General features: G+C 50.7%; 1 protein-coding gene across 1 annotated transcript in view; it reads right to left on the bottom strand.

Annotated features, from left to right (window-relative positions):
• kiaa0586 (KIAA0586 ortholog) overlaps positions 1-20,559 on the bottom strand; it is a 69,329-nt gene that overhangs the window by 26,720 nt on the left and 22,050 nt on the right. The window contains exons 10-14 of the mRNA XM_085767971.1: positions 19,762-20,306; positions 18,964-19,036; positions 17,865-17,996; positions 17,738-17,772; positions 17,544-17,695 (exon numbers count right to left, since the gene is read on the bottom strand). Of these exons, the coding sequence (XP_085624097.1) occupies positions 17,544-17,695; positions 17,738-17,772; positions 17,865-17,996; positions 18,964-19,036; positions 19,762-20,306 (937 nt within the window). The remainder of the gene's footprint in view (positions 1-17,543; positions 17,696-17,737; positions 17,773-17,864; positions 17,997-18,963; positions 19,037-19,761; positions 20,307-20,559) is intronic.

The following is a 20,559-nucleotide window of genomic DNA, read 5'->3' as shown; positions in this document are numbered from 1 at the left end:
TAGAGACAGACAGGTAGAGACAGACAGACAGGTGAGACAGACAGACAGGTGAGACAGAGACAGACAGGTGAGACAGACAGGTAGAGACAGACAGGTAGAGACAGACAGGTAGAGACAGACAGGTGAGACAGAGACAGACAGGTGAGACAGACAGGTGAGACAGACAGGTAGAGACAGACAGGTGAGACAGACAGGTAGAGACAGACAGGTAGAGACAGACAGGTGAGACAGAGACAGACAGGTAGAGACAGACAGGTGAGACAAAGACAGACAGGTAGAGACAGACAGGTGAGACAGACAGGTGAGACAGACAGGTGAGACAGACAGGTGAGACAAAGACAGACAGGTAGAGACAGACAGGTGAGACAGACAGGTGAGACAGACAGGTGAGACAAAGACAGACAGGTGAGACAGACAGGTGAGACAAAGACAGACAGGTGAGACAAAGACAGACAGGTGAGACAGACAGGTGAGACAGACAGGTGAGACAGAGACAGACAGGTGAGACAGACAGGTAGAGACAGACAGGTGAGACAGACAGGTAGAGACAGACAGGTGAGACAGACAGGTAGAGACAGACAGGTGAGACAGACAGGTAGAGACAGACAGGTAGAGACAGACAGGTGAGACAGACAGGTGAGACAGAGACAGACAGGTGAGACAGACAGGTGAGACAGACAGGTAGAGACAGACAGGTAGAGACAGACAGACAGGTGAGACAGACAGGTGAGACAGACAGGTGAGACAGAGACAGACAGGTGAGACAGACAGGTGAGACAGACAGGTAGAGACAGACAGGTGAGACAGACAGGTAGAGACAGACAGGTGAGACAAAGACAGACAGGTGAGACAGACAGGTGAGACAGACAGGTAGAGACAGACAGGTAGAGACAGACAGGTGAGACAGAGACAGACAGGTGAGACAGACAGGTAGAGACAGACAGGTCGAGACAGACAGGTGAGACAGACAGGTGAGACAGACAGGTAGAGACAGACAGGTGAGACAGACAGGTAGAGACAGACAGGTAGAGACAGACAGGTGAGACAGAGACAGACAGGTGAGACAGACAGGTAGAGACAGACAGGTAGAGACAGACAGGTAGAGACAGACAGGTGAGACAGACAGGTGAGACAGAGACAGACAGGTGAGACAGACAGGTGAGACAGACAGGTAGAGACAGACAGACAGGTGAGACAGACAGGTAGAGACAGACAGGTAGAGACAGACAGACAGGTGAGACAGACAGGTAGAGACAGACAGGTAGAGACAGACAGACAGGTGAGACAGACAGACAGGTGAGACAGAGACAGACAGGTGAGACAGACAGGTAGAGACAGACAGGTAGAGACAGACAGGTAGAGACAGACAGGTGAGACAGAGACAGACAGGTGAGACAGACAGGTGAGACAGACAGGTAGAGACAGACAGGTGAGACAGACAGGTAGAGACAGACAGGTAGAGACAGACAGGTGAGACAGAGACAGACAGGTGAGACAGACAGGTAGAGACAGACAGGTAGAGACAGACAGGTAGAGACAGACAGGTGAGACAGACAGGTGAGACAGACAGGTAGAGACAGACAGACAGAGACAGACAGGTAGAGACAGACAGGTAGAGACAGACAGGTAGAGATAGACAGGTAGAGACAGACAGGTGAGACAGACAGGTGAGACAGACAGGTGAGACAGACAGGTAGAGACAGACAGGTGAGACAGACAGGTAGAGAGACAGACAGGTAGAGAGAGACAGGTGAGACAGACAGGTGAGACAGACAGGTGAGACAGACAGGTAGAGACAGACAGGTAGAGACAGACAGGTGAGACAGACAGGTGAGACAGAGACAGACAGGTGAGACAGACAGGTAGAGACAGACAGGTGAGACAAAGACAGACAGGTAGAGACAGACAGGTGAGACAGACAGGTAGAGACAGACAGGTGAGACAGACAGGTGAGACAGACAGGTAGAGACAGACAGGTGAGACAAAGACAGACAGGTGAGACAGACAGGTGAGACAGACAGGTAGAGACAGACAGGTAGAGACAGACAGGTGAGACAGAGACAGACAGGTGAGACAGACAGGTAGAGACAGACAGGTCGAGACAGACAGGTGAGACAGACAGGTGAGACAGACAGGTAGAGACAGACAGGTGAGACAGACAGGTAGAGACAGACAGGTAGAGACAGACAGGTGAGACAGAGACAGACAGGTGAGACAGACAGGTAGAGACAGACAGGTAGAGACAGACAGGTGAGACAGACAGGTGAGACAGAGACAGACAGGTGAGACAGACAGGTGAGACAGACAGGTGAGACAGACAGGTAGAGACAGACAGGTAGAGACAGACAGGTGAGACAGAGACAGACAGGTGAGACAGACAGGTAGAGACAGACAGGTAGAGACAGACAGGTGAGACAGACAGGTGAGACAGAGACAGACAGGTGAGACAGACAGGTAGAGACAGACAGGTGAGACAGAGACAGACAGGTGAGACAGACAGGTGAGACAGACAGGTGAGACAGACAGGTGGAGACAGACAGGTGAGACAGAGACAGACAGGTGAGACAGACAGGTGAGACAGACAGGTGAGACAGAGACAGACAGGTGAGACAGACAGGTGAGACAGACAGGTGAGACAGAGACAGACAGGTGAGACAGACAGGTGAGACAGAGACAGACAGGTGAGACAGACAGGTGAGACAGACAGGTGAGACAGACAGGTAGAGACAGACAGGTAGAGACAGACAGGTAGAGACAGACAGGTGAGACAGAGACAGACAGGTAGAGACAGACAGGTAGAGACAGACAGGTGAGACAGACAGGTGAGACAGACAGGTAGAGACAGACAGGTGAGACAGACAGGTGAGACAGACAGGTGAGACAGACAGGTGAGACAGACAGGTAGAGACAGACAGGTGAGACAGACAGGTGAGACAGACAGGTAGAGACAGACAGGTGAGACAAAGACAGACAGGTGAGACAGACAGGTGAGACAAAGACAGACAGGTGAGACAGACAGGTAGAGACAGACAGGTGAGACAAAGACAGACAGGTAGAGACAGACAGGTGAGACAGACAGGTGAGACAGACAGGTGAGACAAAGACAGACAGGTAGAGACAGACAGGTGAGACAGACAGGTGAGACAGACAGGTGAGACAGACAGGTAGAGACAGACAGGTGAGACAGACAGGTAGAGAGACAGACAGGTAGAGAGAGACAGGTGAGACAGACAGGTGAGACAGACAGGTGAGACAGACAGGTAGAGACAGACAGGTAGAGACAGACAGGTGAGACAGACAGGTGAGACAGAGACAGACAGGTGAGACAGACAGGTAGAGACAGACAGGTGAGACAAAGACAGACAGGTAGAGACAGACGGGTGAGACAGACAGGTAGAGACAGACAGGTGAGACAGACAGGTGAGACAGACAGGTAGAGACAGACAGGTGAGACAAAGACAGACAGGTGAGACAGACAGGTGAGACAGACAGGTAGAGACAGACAGGTAGAGACAGACAGGTGAGACAGAGACAGACAGGTAGAGACAGACAGGTCGAGACAGACAGGTGAGACAGACAGGTGAGACAGACAGGTAGAGACAGACAGGTGAGACAGACAGGTAGAGACAGACAGGTAGAGACAGACAGGTGAGACAGAGACAGACAGGTGAGACAGACAGGTAGAGACAGACAGGTAGAGACAGACAGGTAGAGACAGACAGGTGAGACAGACAGGTGAGACAGAGACAGACAGGTGAGACAGACAGGTGAGACAGACAGGTGAGACAGACAGGTAGAGACAGACAGGTAGAGACAGACAGGTGAGAGAGAGACAGACAGGTGAGACAGACAGGTAGAGACAGACAGGTAGAGACAGACAGGTGAGACAGACAGGTGAGACAGAGACAGACAGGTGAGACAGACAGGTAGAGACAGACAGGTGAGACAGAGACAGACAGGTGAGACAGACAGGTAGAGACAGACAGGTGAGACAGACAGGTGAGACAGACAGGTGAGACAGACAGGTGGAGACAGACAGGTGAGACAGAGACAGACAGGTGAGACAGACAGGTGAGACAGACAGGTGAGACAGAGACAGACAGGTGAGACAGACAGGTGAGACAGACAGGTGAGACAGACAGGTGAGACAGAGACAGACAGGTGAGACAGACAGGTGAGACAGACAGGTGAGACAGACAGGTAGAGACAGACAGGTAGAGACAGACAGGTAGAGACAGACAGGTGAGACAGAGACAGACAGGTAGAGACAGACAGGTAGAGACAGACAGGTGAGACAGACAGGTGAGACAGACAGGTAGAGACAGACAGGTGAGACAGACAGGTGAGACAGACAGGTGAGACAGACAGGTGAGACAGACAGGTAGAGACAGACAGGTGAGACAAAGACAGACAGGTGAGACAGACAGGTGAGACAAAGACAGACAGGTGAGACAGACAGGTAGAGACAGACAGGTGAGACAAAGACAGACAGGTAGAGACAGACAGGTGAGACAGACAGGTGAGACAGACAGGTGAGACAGACAGGTGAGACAAAGACAGACAGGTAGAGACAGACAGGTGAGACAGACAGGTGAGACAGACAGGTGAGACAAAGACAGACAGGTGAGACAGACAGGTGAGACAAAGACAGACAGGTGAGACAAAGACAGACAGGTGAGACAGACAGGTGAGACAGACAGGTGAGACAGAGACAGACAGGTGAGACAGACAGGTAGAGACAGACAGGTGAGACAAAGACAGACAGGTAGAGACAGACAGGTGAGACAGACAGGTAGAGACAGACAGGTGAGACAGACAGGTAGAGACAGACAGGTGAGACAAAGACAGACAGGTGAGACAGACAGGTGAGACAGACAGGTAGAGACAGACAGGTAGAGACAGACAGGTGAGACAGAGACAGACAGGTGAGACAGACAGGTAGAGACAGACAGGTCGAGACAGACAGGTGAGACAGACAGGTGAGACAGACAGGTAGAGACAGACAGGTGAGACAGACAGGTAGAGACAGACAGGTAGAGACAGACAGGTGAGACAGAGACAGACAGGTGAGACAGACAGGTAGAGACAGACAGGTAGAGACAGACAGGTGAGACAGACAGGTGAGACAGAGACAGACAGGTGAGACAGACAGGTGAGACAGACAGGTAGAGACAGACAGGTAGAGACAGACAGACAGGTGAGACAGACAGGTGAGACAGACAGGTGAGACAGAGAGACAGACAGGTGAGACAGACAGGTGAGACAGACAGGTAGAGACAGACAGGTGAGACAGACAGGTAGAGACAGACAGGTGAGACAAAGACAGACAGGTGAGACAGACAGGTGAGACAGACAGGTAGAGACAGACAGGTAGAGACAGACAGGTGAGACAGAGACAGACAGGTGAGACAGACAGGTAGAGACAGACAGGTCGAGACAGACAGGTGAGACAGACAGGTGAGACAGACAGGTAGAGACAGACAGGTGAGACAGACAGGTAGAGACAGACAGGTAGAGACAGACAGGTGAGACAGAGACAGACAGGTGAGACAGACAGGTAGAGACAGACAGGTAGAGACAGACAGGTAGAGACAGACAGGTGAGACAGACAGGTGAGACAGAGACAGACAGGTGAGACAGACAGGTGAGACAGACAGGTAGAGACAGACAGACAGGTGAGACAGACAGGTAGAGACAGACAGGTAGAGACAGACAGACAGGTGAGACAGACAGGTAGAGACAGACAGGTAGAGACAGACAGACAGGTGAGACAGACAGACAGGTGAGACAGAGACAGACAGGTGAGACAGACAGGTAGAGACAGACAGGTAGAGACAGACAGGTAGAGACAGACAGGTGAGACAGAGACAGACAGGTGAGACAGACAGGTGAGACAGACAGGTAGAGACAGACAGGTGAGACAGACAGGTAGAGACAGACAGGTAGAGACAGACAGGTGAGACAGAGACAGACAGGTGAGACAGACAGGTAGAGACAGACAGGTAGAGACAGACAGGTAGAGACAGACAGGTGAGACAGACAGGTGAGACAGACAGGTAGAGACAGACAGACAGAGACAGACAGGTAGAGACAGACAGGTAGAGACAGACAGGTAGAGATAGACAGGTAGAGACAGACAGGTGAGACAGACAGGTGAGACAGACAGGTGAGACAGACAGGTAGAGACAGACAGGTGAGACAGACAGGTAGAGAGACAGACAGGTAGAGAGAGACAGGTGAGACAGACAGGTGAGACAGACAGGTGAGACAGACAGGTAGAGACAGACAGGTAGAGACAGACAGGTGAGACAGACAGGTGAGACAGAGACAGACAGGTGAGACAGACAGGTAGAGACAGACAGGTGAGACAAAGACAGACAGGTAGAGACAGACAGGTGAGACAGACAGGTAGAGACAGACAGGTGAGACAGACAGGTGAGACAGACAGGTAGAGACAGACAGGTGAGACAAAGACAGACAGGTGAGACAGACAGGTGAGACAGACAGGTAGAGACAGACAGGTAGAGACAGACAGGTGAGACAGAGACAGACAGGTGAGACAGACAGGTAGAGACAGACAGGTCGAGACAGACAGGTGAGACAGACAGGTGAGACAGACAGGTAGAGACAGACAGGTGAGACAGACAGGTAGAGACAGACAGGTAGAGACAGACAGGTGAGACAGAGACAGACAGGTGAGACAGACAGGTAGAGACAGACAGGTAGAGACAGACAGGTGAGACAGACAGGTGAGACAGAGACAGACAGGTGAGACAGACAGGTGAGACAGACAGGTGAGACAGACAGGTAGAGACAGACAGGTAGAGACAGACAGGTGAGACAGAGACAGACAGGTGAGACAGACAGGTAGAGACAGACAGGTAGAGACAGACAGGTGAGACAGACAGGTGAGACAGAGACAGACAGGTGAGACAGACAGGTAGAGACAGACAGGTGAGACAGAGACAGACAGGTGAGACAGACAGGTGAGACAGACAGGTGAGACAGACAGGTGGAGACAGACAGGTGAGACAGAGACAGACAGGTGAGACAGACAGGTGAGACAGACAGGTGAGACAGAGACAGACAGGTGAGACAGACAGGTGAGACAGACAGGTGAGACAGAGACAGACAGGTGAGACAGACAGGTGAGACAGACAGGTGAGACAGAGACAGACAGGTGAGACAGACAGGTGAGACAGACAGGTGAGACAGACAGGTAGAGACAGACAGGTAGAGACAGACAGGTAGAGACAGACAGGTGAGACAGAGACAGACAGGTAGAGACAGACAGGTAGAGACAGACAGGTGAGACAGACAGGTGAGACAGACAGGTAGAGACAGACAGGTGAGACAGACAGGTGAGACAGACAGGTGAGACAGACAGGTGAGACAGACAGGTAGAGACAGACAGGTGAGACAGACAGGTGAGACAGACAGGTAGAGACAGACAGGTGAGACAAAGACAGACAGGTGAGACAGACAGGTGAGACAAAGACAGACAGGTGAGACAGACAGGTAGAGACAGACAGGTGAGACAAAGACAGACAGGTAGAGACAGACAGGTGAGACAGACAGGTGAGACAGACAGGTGAGACAAAGACAGACAGGTAGAGACAGACAGGTGAGACAAAGACAGACAGGTAGAGACAGACAGGTGAGACAGACAGGTGAGACAAAGACAGACAGGTGAGACAGACAGGTGAGACAAAGACAGACAGGTGAGACAGACAGGTGAGACAAAGACAGACAGGTGAGACAGACAGGTGAGACAGACAGGTGAGACAGAGACAGACAGGTGAGACAGACAGGTAGAGACAGACAGGTGAGACAAAGACAGACAGGTAGAGACAGACAGGTGAGACAGACAGGTAGAGACAGACAGGTGAGACAGACCGGTGAGACAGACAGGTAGAGACAGACAGGTGAGACAAAGACAGACAGGTGAGACAGACAGGTGAGACAGACAGGTAGAGACAGACAGGTAGAGACAGACAGGTGAGACAGAGACAGACAGGTGAGACAGACAGGTAGAGACAGACAGGTCGAGACAGACAGGTGAGACAGACAGGTGAGACAGACAGGTGAGACAGACAGGTGGAGACAGACAGGTGAGACAGAGACAGACAGGTGAGACAGACAGGTGAGACAGACAGGTGAGACAGAGACAGACAGGTGAGACAGACAGGTGAGACAGACAGGTGAGACAGACAGGTGAGACAGAGACAGACAGGTGAGACAGACAGGTGAGACAGACAGGTGAGACAGACAGGTAGAGACAGACAGGTAGAGACAGACAGGTAGAGACAGACAGGTGAGACAGAGACAGACAGGTAGAGACAGACAGGTAGAGACAGACAGGTGAGACAGACAGGTGAGACAGACAGGTAGAGACAGACAGGTGAGACAGACAGGTGAGACAGACAGGTGAGACAGACAGGTGAGACAGACAGGTAGAGACAGACAGGTGAGACAAAGACAGACAGGTGAGACAGACAGGTGAGACAAAGACAGACAGGTGAGACAGACAGGTAGAGACAGACAGGTGAGACAAAGACAGACAGGTAGAGACAGACAGGTGAGACAGACAGGTGAGACAGACAGGTGAGACAGACAGGTGAGACAAAGACAGACAGGTAGAGACAGACAGGTGAGACAGACAGGTGAGACAGACAGGTGAGACAAAGACAGACAGGTGAGACAGACAGGTGAGACAAAGACAGACAGGTGAGACAAAGACAGACAGGTGAGACAGACAGGTGAGACAGACAGGTGAGACAGAGACAGACAGGTGAGACAGACAGGTAGAGACAGACAGGTGAGACAAAGACAGACAGGTAGAGACAGACAGGTGAGACAGACAGGTAGAGACAGACAGGTGAGACAGACAGGTAGAGACAGACAGGTGAGACAAAGACAGACAGGTGAGACAGACAGGTGAGACAGACAGGTAGAGACAGACAGGTAGAGACAGACAGGTGAGACAGAGACAGACAGGTGAGACAGACAGGTAGAGACAGACAGGTCGAGACAGACAGGTGAGACAGACAGGTGAGACAGACAGGTAGAGACAGACAGGTGAGACAGACAGGTAGAGACAGACAGGTAGAGACAGACAGGTGAGACAGAGACAGACAGGTGAGACAGACAGGTAGAGACAGACAGGTAGAGACAGACAGGTGAGACAGACAGGTGAGACAGAGACAGACAGGTGAGACAGACAGGTGAGACAGACAGGTAGAGACAGACAGGTAGAGACAGACAGACAGGTGAGACAGACAGGTGAGACAGACAGGTGAGACAGAGACAGACAGGTGAGACAGACAGGTGAGACAGACAGGTAGAGACAGACAGGTGAGACAGACAGGTAGAGACAGACAGGTGAGACAAAGACAGACAGGTGAGACAGACAGGTGAGACAGACAGGTAGAGACAGACAGGTAGAGACAGACAGGTGAGACAGAGACAGACAGGTGAGACAGACAGGTAGAGACAGACAGGTCGAGACAGACAGGTGAGACAGACAGGTGAGACAGACAGGTAGAGACAGACAGGTGAGACAGACAGGTAGAGACAGACAGGTAGAGACAGACAGGTGAGACAGAGACAGACAGGTGAGACAGACAGGTAGAGACAGACAGGTAGAGACAGACAGGTAGAGACAGACAGGTGAGACAGACAGGTGAGACAGAGACAGACAGGTGAGACAGACAGGTGAGACAGACAGGTAGAGACAGACAGACAGGTGAGACAGACAGGTAGAGACAGACAGGTAGAGACAGACAGACAGGTGAGACAGACAGGTAGAGACAGACAGGTAGAGACAGACAGACAGGTGAGACAGACAGACAGGTGAGACAGAGACAGACAGGTGAGACAGACAGGTAGAGACAGACAGGTAGAGACAGACAGGTAGAGACAGACAGGTGAGACAGAGACAGACAGGTGAGACAGACAGGTGAGACAGACAGGTAGAGACAGACAGGTGAGACAGACAGGTAGAGACAGACAGGTAGAGACAGACAGGTGAGACAGAGACAGACAGGTGAGACAGACAGGTAGAGACAGACAGGTAGAGACAGACAGGTAGAGACAGACAGGTGAGACAGACAGGTGAGACAGACAGGTAGAGACAGACAGACAGAGACAGACAGGTAGAGACAGACAGGTAGAGACAGACAGGTAGAGATAGACAGGTAGAGACAGACAGGTGAGACAGACAGGTGAGACAGACAGGTGAGACAGACAGGTAGAGACAGACAGGTGAGACAGACAGGTAGAGAGACAGACAGGTAGAGAGAGACAGGTGAGACAGACAGGTGAGACAGACAGGTGAGACAGACAGGTAGAGACAGACAGGTAGAGACAGACAGGTGAGACAGACAGGTGAGACAGAGACAGACAGGTGAGACAGACAGGTAGAGACAGACAGGTGAGACAAAGACAGACAGGTAGAGACAGACAGGTGAGACAGACAGGTAGAGACAGACAGGTGAGACAGACAGGTGAGACAGACAGGTAGAGACAGACAGGTGAGACAAAGACAGACAGGTGAGACAGACAGGTGAGACAGACAGGTAGAGACAGACAGGTAGAGACAGACAGGTGAGACAGAGACAGACAGGTGAGACAGACAGGTAGAGACAGACAGGTCGAGACAGACAGGTGAGACAGACAGGTGAGACAGACAGGTAGAGACAGACAGGTGAGACAGACAGGTAGAGACAGACAGGTAGAGACAGACAGGTGAGACAGAGACAGACAGGTGAGACAGACAGGTAGAGACAGACAGGTAGAGACAGACAGGTGAGACAGACAGGTGAGACAGAGACAGACAGGTGAGACAGACAGGTGAGACAGACAGGTGAGACAGACAGGTAGAGACAGACAGGTAGAGACAGACAGGTGAGACAGAGACAGACAGGTGAGACAGACAGGTAGAGACAGACAGGTAGAGACAGACAGGTGAGACAGACAGGTGAGACAGAGACAGACAGGTGAGACAGACAGGTAGAGACAGACAGGTGAGACAGAGACAGACAGGTGAGACAGACAGGTGAGACAGACAGGTGAGACAGACAGGTGGAGACAGACAGGTGAGACAGAGACAGACAGGTGAGACAGACAGGTGAGACAGACAGGTGAGACAGAGACAGACAGGTGAGACAGACAGGTGAGACAGACAGGTGAGACAGAGACAGACAGGTGAGACAGACAGGTGAGACAGACAGGTGAGACAGAGACAGACAGGTGAGACAGACAGGTGAGACAGACAGGTGAGACAGACAGGTAGAGACAGACAGGTAGAGACAGACAGGTAGAGACAGACAGGTGAGACAGAGACAGACAGGTAGAGACAGACAGGTAGAGACAGACAGGTGAGACAGACAGGTGAGACAGACAGGTAGAGACAGACAGGTGAGACAGACAGGTGAGACAGACAGGTGAGACAGACAGGTGAGACAGACAGGTAGAGACAGACAGGTGAGACAGACAGGTGAGACAGACAGGTAGAGACAGACAGGTGAGACAAAGACAGACAGGTGAGACAGACAGGTGAGACAAAGACAGACAGGTGAGACAGACAGGTAGAGACAGACAGGTGAGACAAAGACAGACAGGTAGAGACAGACAGGTGAGACAGACAGGTGAGACAGACAGGTGAGACAAAGACAGACAGGTAGAGACAGACAGGTGAGACAAAGACAGACAGGTAGAGACAGACAGGTGAGACAGACAGGTGAGACAAAGACAGACAGGTGAGACAGACAGGTGAGACAAAGACAGACAGGTGAGACAGACAGGTGAGACAAAGACAGACAGGTGAGACAGACAGGTGAGACAGACAGGTGAGACAGAGACAGACAGGTGAGACAGACAGGTAGAGACAGACAGGTGAGACAAAGACAGACAGGTAGAGACAGACAGGTGAGACAGACAGGTAGAGACAGACAGGTGAGACAGACCGGTGAGACAGACAGGTAGAGACAGACAGGTGAGACAAAGACAGACAGGTGAGACAGACAGGTGAGACAGACAGGTAGAGACAGACAGGTAGAGACAGACAGGTGAGACAGAGACAGACAGGTGAGACAGACAGGTAGAGACAGACAGGTCGAGACAGACAGGTGAGACAGACAGGTGAGACAGACAGGTAGAGACAGACAGGTGAGACAGACAGGTAGAGACAGACAGGTAGAGACAGACAGGTGAGACAGAGACAGACAGGTGAGACAGACAGGTAGAGACAGACAGGTAGAGACAGACAGGTAGAGACAGACAGGTGAGACAGACAGGTGAGACAGAGACAGACAGGTGAGACAGACAGGTGAGACAGACAGGTGAGACAGAGACAGACAGGTAGAGACAGACAGGTAGAGACAGACAGGTGAGACAGAGACAGACAGGTGAGACAGACAGGTAGAGACAGACAGGTAGAGACAGACAGGTAGAGACAGACAGGTGAGACAGAGACAGACAGGTGAGACAGACAGGTGAGACAGACAGGTGAGACAGACAGGTGGAGACAGACAGGTGAGACAGAGACAGACAGGTGAGACAGACAGGTGAGACAGACAGGTGAGACAGAGACAGACAGGTGAGACAGACAGGTGAGACAGACAGGTGAGACAGAGACAGACAGGTGAGACAGACAGGTGAGACAGACAGGTGAGACAGAGACAGACAGGTGAGACAGACAGGTGAGACAGACAGGTGAGACAGACAGGTAGAGACAGACAGGTAGAGACAGACAGGTGAGACAGAGACAGACAGGTAGAGACAGACAGGTAGAGACAGACAGGTAGAGACAGACAGGTAGAGACAGACAGGTGAGACAGAGACAGACAGGTAGAGACAGACAGGTGAGACAGAGACAGACAGGTAGAGACAGACAGGTAGAGACAGACAGGTAGAGACAGACAGACAGGTAGAGACAGACAGGTAGAGACAGACAGGTGAGACAGACAGGTGAGACAGACAGGTGAGACAGACAGGTGAGACAGACAGGTAGAGACAGACAGGTGAGACAGACAGGTAGAGACAGACAGGTGAGACAGACAGGTGAGACAGACAGGTAGAGACAGACAGGTGAGACAGACAGACAGGTGAGACAGACAAGTGAGACAGACAGGTGAGACAGACAGGTAGAGACAGACAGGTAGAGACAGACAGGTAGAGACAGACAGGTAGAGACAGACAGGTGAGACAGAGACAGACAGGTAGAGACAGACAGGTGAGACAGAGACAGACAGGTAGAGACAGACAGGTAGAGACAGACAGGTAGAGACAGACAGGTAGAGACAGACAGACAGGTAGAGACAGACAGGTAGAGACAGACAGGTGAGACAGACAGGTGAGACAGACAGGTGAGACAGACAGGTGAGACAGACAGGTAGAGACAGACAGGTGAGACAGACAGGTAGAGACAGACAGGTGAGACAGACAGGTAGAGACAGACAGGTGAGACAGACAGGTGAGACAGACAGGTAGAGACAGACAGGTGAGACAGACAGACAGGTGAGACAGACAGGTAGAGACAGACAGGTGAGACAGACAAGTGAGACAGACAGGTGAGACAGACAGGTAGAGACAGACAGGTAGAGACAGACAGGTAGAGACAGACAGGTGAGACAGACAGACAGGTGAGACAGACAGACAGGTGAGACAAAGACAGACAGGTGAGACAGACAGGTGAGACAGACAGGTAGAGACAGACAGGTGAGACAGACAGGTGAGACAGACAGGTAGAGACAGACAGGTGAGACAAAGACAGACAGGTGAGACAGACAGGTGAGACAAAGACAGACAGGTGAGACAGACAGGTAGAGACAGACAGGTGAGACAAAGACAGACAGGTAGAGACAGACAGGTGAGACAGACAGGTGAGACAGACAGGTGAGACAAAGACAGACAGGTAGAGACAGACAGGTGAGACAAAGACAGACAGGTAGAGACAGACAGGTGAGACAGACAGGTGAGACAAAGACAGACAGGTGAGACAGACAGGTGAGACAAAGACAGACAGGTGAGACAGACAGGTGAGACAAAGACAGACAGGTGAGACAGACAGGTGAGACAGACAGGTGAGACAGAGACAGACAGGTGAGACAGACAGGTAGAGACAGACAGGTGAGACAAAGACAGACAGGTAGAGACAGACAGGTGAGACAGACAGGTAGAGACAGACAGGTGAGACAGACCGGTGAGACAGACAGGTAGAGACAGACAGGTGAGACAAAGACAGACAGGTGAGACAGACAGGTGAGACAGACAGGTAGAGACAGACAGGTAGAGACAGACAGGTGAGACAGAGACAGACAGGTGAGACAGACAGGTAGAGACAGACAGGTCGAGACAGACAGGTGAGACAGACAGGTGAGACAGACAGGTAGAGACAGACAGGTGAGACAGACAGGTAGAGACAGACAGGTAGAGACAGACAGGTGAGACAGAGACAGACAGGTGAGACAGACAGGTAGAGACAGACAGGTAGAGACAGACAGGTAGAGACAGACAGGTGAGACAGACAGGTGAGACAGAGACAGACAGGTGAGACAGACAGGTGAGACAGACAGGTGAGACAGAGACAGACAGGTAGAGACAGACAGGTAGAGACAGACAGGTGAGACAGAGACAGACAGGTGAGACAGACAGGTAGAGACAGACAGGTAGAGACAGACAGGTAGAGACAGACAGGTGAGACAGAGACAGACAGGTGAGACAGACAGGTGAGACAGACAGGTGAGACAGACAGGTGGAGACAGACAGGTGAGACAGAGACAGACAGGTGAGACAGACAGGTGAGACAGACAGGTGAGACAGAGACAGACAGGTGAGACAGACAGGTGAGACAGACAGGTGAGACAGAGACAGACAGGTGAGACAGACAGGTGAGACAGACAGGTGAGACAGAGACAGACAGGTGAGACAGACAGGTGAGACAGACAGGTGAGACAGACAGGTAGAGACAGACAGGTAGAGACAGACAGGTGAGACAGAGACAGACAGGTAGAGACAGACAGGTAGAGACAGACAGGTAGAGACAGACAGGTAGAGACAGACAGGTGAGACAGAGACAGACAGGTAGAGACAGACAGGTGAGACAGAGACAGACAGGTAGAGACAGACAGGTAGAGACAGACAGGTAGAGACAGACAGACAGGTAGAGACAGACAGGTAGAGACAGACAGGTGAGACAGACAGGTGAGACAGACAGGTGAGACAGACAGGTGAGACAGACAGGTAGAGACAGACAGGTGAGACAGACAGGTAGAGACAGACAGGTGAGACAGACAGGTGAGACAGACAGGTAGAGACAGACAGGTGAGACAGACAGACAGGTGAGACAGACAAGTGAGACAGACAGGTGAGACAGACAGGTAGAGACAGACAGGTAGAGACAGACAGGTAGAGACAGACAGGTAGAGACAGACAGGTGAGACAGAGACAGACAGGTAGAGACAGACAGGTGAGACAGAGACAGACAGGTAGAGACAGACAGGTAGAGACAGACAGGTAGAGACAGACAGGTAGAGACAGACAGACAGGTAGAGACAGACAGGTAGAGACAGACAGGTGAGACAGACAGGTGAGACAGACAGGTGAGACAGACAGGTGAGACAGACAGGTAGAGACAGACAGGTGAGACAGACAGGTAGAGACAGACAGGTGAGACAGACAGGTAGAGACAGACAGGTGAGACAGACAGGTGAGACAGACAGGTAGAGACAGACAGGTGAGACAGACAGACAGGTGAGACAGACAGGTAGAGACAGACAGGTGAGACAGACAAGTGAGACAGACAGGTGAGACAGACAGGTAGAGACAGACAGGTAGAGACAGACAGGTAGAGACAGACAGGTGAGACAGACAAGTGAGACAGACAGGTGAGACAGACAGGTAGAGACAGACAGGTAGAGACAGACAGGTAGAGACAGACAGGTGAGACAGACAGACAGGTGAGACAGACAGACAGGTGAGACAAAGACAGACAGGTAGAGACAGACAGGTAGAGACAGACAGGTGACAATGAGTCAGTTTTGCACCAGTCTGTGGAAACAGCCTAAAAGTGAATGAATGAGAACAACAGTTCTATCATTGAACTACTGGAAGATTAAAGTAATGACTACATGACTTTCTGTTTGTGTTGAGGCATATTTACCATTTTAACTGTTTTAAAGGACAATTCCAGGCGAATTCAACTCGGGGGTGTATTTTCATATCATTTTAGGTCTAAAAGAATGAATCTGAAGATTTTCAGTTTAATCGCTCCTGTTTTGCGGTAGCTGCGTCTGTCCCCGCATCGCCACGGCAGCAATGAATGGGAGTGGATGTAAGTTCTGCTGTTTAGGCTGTTTACATCCCTCAAAGCCGCAATTTTTTTCCACAGACAGCGTCAGATGGCGACTCAAACATGCAGCCAGAAGTTTATTTACTTCAAGCAAGCCGACATGTTTGTAAAACTAGATCTAATTCAAAGTCTCCCGGAGTCTCGCGCGAGCCCGAAGTTGCAGTGCTGGTGTGTTCAGGTGCAGTGGGAAAAGCTACCGTTGTGTCATAAACACAGGAATATCAACTCTTTACTTGCTTGAAGTGTACATTTTTTTCCACAGACAGCGTCAGGTGGCTACTCAAAGATGCACTGAGAAGTTTTTTTTACTTGAAGCAAGTAAAGAGTTGATATTCCTGTGTTTATGACACAAACGGTAGCTTTTCCCACTGCACCTGAACACACCAGCACGGCAACTGGGTCTCGCGCGAGACTCCGGGAGACTTTGAATTAGATCTAGTTTTACAAACATGTCGGCTTGTTGAAGTAAATAAACTTCTCGGTGCATGTTTGAGTCTCCATCTGACGCTGTCTGTGGCTTTGAGGGATGGAAACAGCCTAAACAGCGGAACTTACATCCACTCCCATTCATTGCTGCCGTGGCGATGCGGGGACAGACCATAACTACCGCAAAACAGGAGACATTAAACTGAAAATCTTCAGATTCATTCTTTTAGACCTAAAATGATATGAAAATACACCCCCGAGTTGAATTCGCCTGGAATTGTCCTTTAATTCATTGTTAAACCACAATGAAGCTTAAATACAAGTTTGATGTGAAACAGTTATTTATTAATTATTAAATAAAGTATAGCCTAATGAATTTAGAAGCACATGTTTTTTTTTCTTCTTAAATCGTGGTATCAAATAAGTATCGAGAATCATGGAAATTTACTAGTATTGGTATATAAGTAAGCTCCAGCCTCGATGGCGAGACGGCAGTAACTGGCTAGGATATGTTCTTTCGTTATTATGGGGATCGATACCTGAGATTGTCCTGGGCCAGTGGTTAGAACGGTGGGGCCAGTGATCTTATTGTCTACCCCTGACCCAGCCTTCGAAACGTGTACCACACGTTTAACGTTCGTTGCAAAATAATCAGTAATAATATGCAGAGAAAAATAACTTTTGGTAATAGTACCGGCAAGAATTTAAAACTACTTTCACCCCTGGGTGAGACAGACAGACAGACAGACAGACAGACAGCTGAGACCTCTGACGCTCTCCACCAGCCGGGGGCGGGGCTTCCTGCTGGGCGGGGACACAGGTGAGCTGAAGCGCAGGTATGGACTCTTCTTCAGGGTTCTTCTCCGGCCGTCATGAGGAGCTCGGCCGTAGAGACGGGTCAGGTACGACTCCGCCTCCTCAGGCTCCGCCCCCTTCACACCTGCTGGCTCCACCCCCTTCACACCTGGGGCTGACGCTGGCTCCGCCCCCTTCACCTGCAAACACACACCACTGGTCAAACAGAGCGATCGATCGGTCGGTCGGTGTCTCTGATCAGATCAATCGATCGATGTGCGTCCGGTCTGACCGCTCCGTGTGCAGCTCGCCGTCCTCGTCCTCCTGACTCCGCCCCCCTGAGCCTCCCTCTGCCTGGGGGGGCGGAGCTTCCTGCAGCTCTGGGCTGTGATGTCACTGCGGCGTCCTGTGAGGTCACCTCAGCCTGAGGACAGGAGGAGATCTCAGGGTTAATAACATTTAGTCAAATTGGCCCATTGCCATAATCCCTATCCACCACTTTATTTTCCCATGATCCATTGTGTCACACCACAACGGAAGTCTGTTTTAGTAGCATTCTAGCGAGCGGCTAACTGGTAGCGTTAGCGGCTAACTGGTAGCGTTAGCCACCGGTGTAGGTACCAAATGTGGGGGCTCCGGGCTGCCAAAACCGTTTTGACTAAATCTGATGTTTGTTAAGTCTATAAAACAAATTATTGAACAAACATTACTATTTCTGTGTGCACGTTTTTGTAATTAGTCACGGTTATCGTAGTTGTTAGCTTTGCTGCTGCTGACAGCTAACAGCAGTAGCTAAGCTAACAGCAGGACGTCAGCTGTTAAAACCCTCCCGTTGTGGGACACGACATGAAACTACTCCAGTTAGCTCAGTCATGTTGGAACTAGGATATCCACTGGAGAAAATATTTTTTTCATGGGCCGTTTATTGAGTTATTTAAGACACTGCTAACGGCTAACAGCTAACGGTTAGCCCAGCTAATCTAAAATGTTTGTTCAACAATTAGTTTTATAGACTTCATAAACATCAGAGTAGTCACTCAGAGCTACACTACGGAGGCTCATGGGATTTCTTGGTTTCCCTCATCAAACTCATCAAATACACAATCCAACAACTCCACAACGCTCTGGTGGACAAGTTGTGAGCTGCACATTCACCACGCTATGAGATAATAACACAACGTTACCACACAGAGTTGTTTTAGAGGGAAATACAGAGACTGTTGATGAAAAACTGTCCCTGAAGGCAACGTGCATCAGCGGTTTTGCATGAATTTCCCTCTAAAACAACTCTGTCTGGTAACATTCCTGTGACTGTAACGGGATTCTGTAGTGTGGTTATCCTAGCTTAGCATAAAGACTGGGGATGGAGGGAAAGTGTTAGCCGAGGTCACCTGAACGTCTGTGGACAAAGAGCTGATCCAGGCGTCCACTGTCTTCTGGACGCGGACCTCCTGGGTCCAGTCCCTGCAGAGGACACAGCGTCAAACCAAACTATGAGTTAGCAGGATGTCAGTTAGCCACTTAGCTCCATGTAGCAGACAGGAAGTTAACATGAGGTTACAGCTAGCTGACATTTAGCTTGGTACAAGGTAACGTTAAAGGACAAATCCAGACAAATGCACTTTTAGTCACCAGACATGAAGCTGATGGACGTTAAAGCTAGCTGTCTGTTAGTGTAGCATTACAGATGAATGTTACTGCATAATATCATGTGTTAGCAGGAGCCCAGTTAGCTTATCGTTAGCTTCTTGATAATAAAAACAAAGCTAACAGAAACTTTAGCATGTTGTTAGCAGTAGAATTAGCCACCTGTTAGCAGCTCAGTTAGCTTCTCGTTAGCTCCTTGATAATAAAAACAAAGCTAACAGAAACTTTAGCATGTTGTTAACAGTAGAATTAGCCACCTGTTAGCAGCTCAGTTAGCTTCTCGTTAGCTCCTTGATAATAAAAACAAAGCTAATGGAAACTTGAGCATGTTGTTAGCATTGGCACTAGCCACCTGTTAGCAGCTCAGTTAGCTTCTCGTTAGCTGCTTGACAGTAAAAACAAAGCTAACAGAAACTTTAGCATGTTGTTAGCAGCAGCATTAGCCACCTGTTAGCAGCTCAGTTAGCTTCTCGTTAGCTGCTTGACAGTAAAAACAAAGCTAACAGAAACTTTAGCATGTTGTTAGCAGCAGCATTAGCCACCTGTTAGCAGCCAGCGCCTCCAGCTGGCGGGTCAGAACCGCTCCGGTCTGGACTCTCAGCAGCTCCTCCAGGTTCTCCTCCAGAACCTTCTTCTGCCTCCGGACCTGACGCAGAACCTGACCCGCCTCCTCCAGCAGGGACGGAACCACGGGAACCACGGGAACCACGGGAACCTTCTGGACCGGCACCGACCGGGACCGGGACTCTGACAGACCCTGGTGGGACTGGTTCTGTTGGGACTGGGTTTGTTGGGTCTGGTTTTGATGGGTCTGTTGGAACTGGTGGTTCTGTTGGGACTGGTGGTTTTGATGGAACTGGGTTTGTTGGAACTGGTGGTTCTGTTGGGACTGGTTCTGTTGGGACTGGATTTGTTGGGGCTGAGTTTGATGGGTCTGGTTCTGTTGGTTTTGATGAAAGTGGTTCTGTTGGAACTGGTGGCTTTGTTGGGTCTGGTGGTTCTGTTGGGACTGGATTTGGTGGGACTGGTTCTGTTGGTTCTGGTGGTCTGGTGGAGGCCCGGTAGCTTCTGGAGACTCTTCTGGCTGCTGGAAAACAGGAAGTGTTTCAGGCTCCAGATCAAACAAACAACCAACCAACCAACCAACCAGCTAGCTGGGTCCAGACCATAGATATCTACATGTAGATGCCTCTGACGCTGCTGCCCATTGGAACGGATCGTCGTCGTCGCCGCCATCTTGGGGGGGGGTGAATGGGTTTTGTTATGTTTTGTTTTACCTCGTACTGCCGTTCGTGACATGCATGACGTCATCTATGGTTTTTACCATAGGAACTCCCCCC

The sequence above is a fragment of the Trachurus japonicus genome, chromosome 22 (assembly GCF_045865225.1).
Source record: "Trachurus japonicus isolate A0001 chromosome 22, Traja_1.0".
NCBI lineage: Eukaryota > Metazoa > Chordata > Actinopteri > Carangiformes > Carangidae > Trachurus > Trachurus japonicus.
This window is presented reverse-complemented; position numbering and strand designations above follow the sequence as displayed.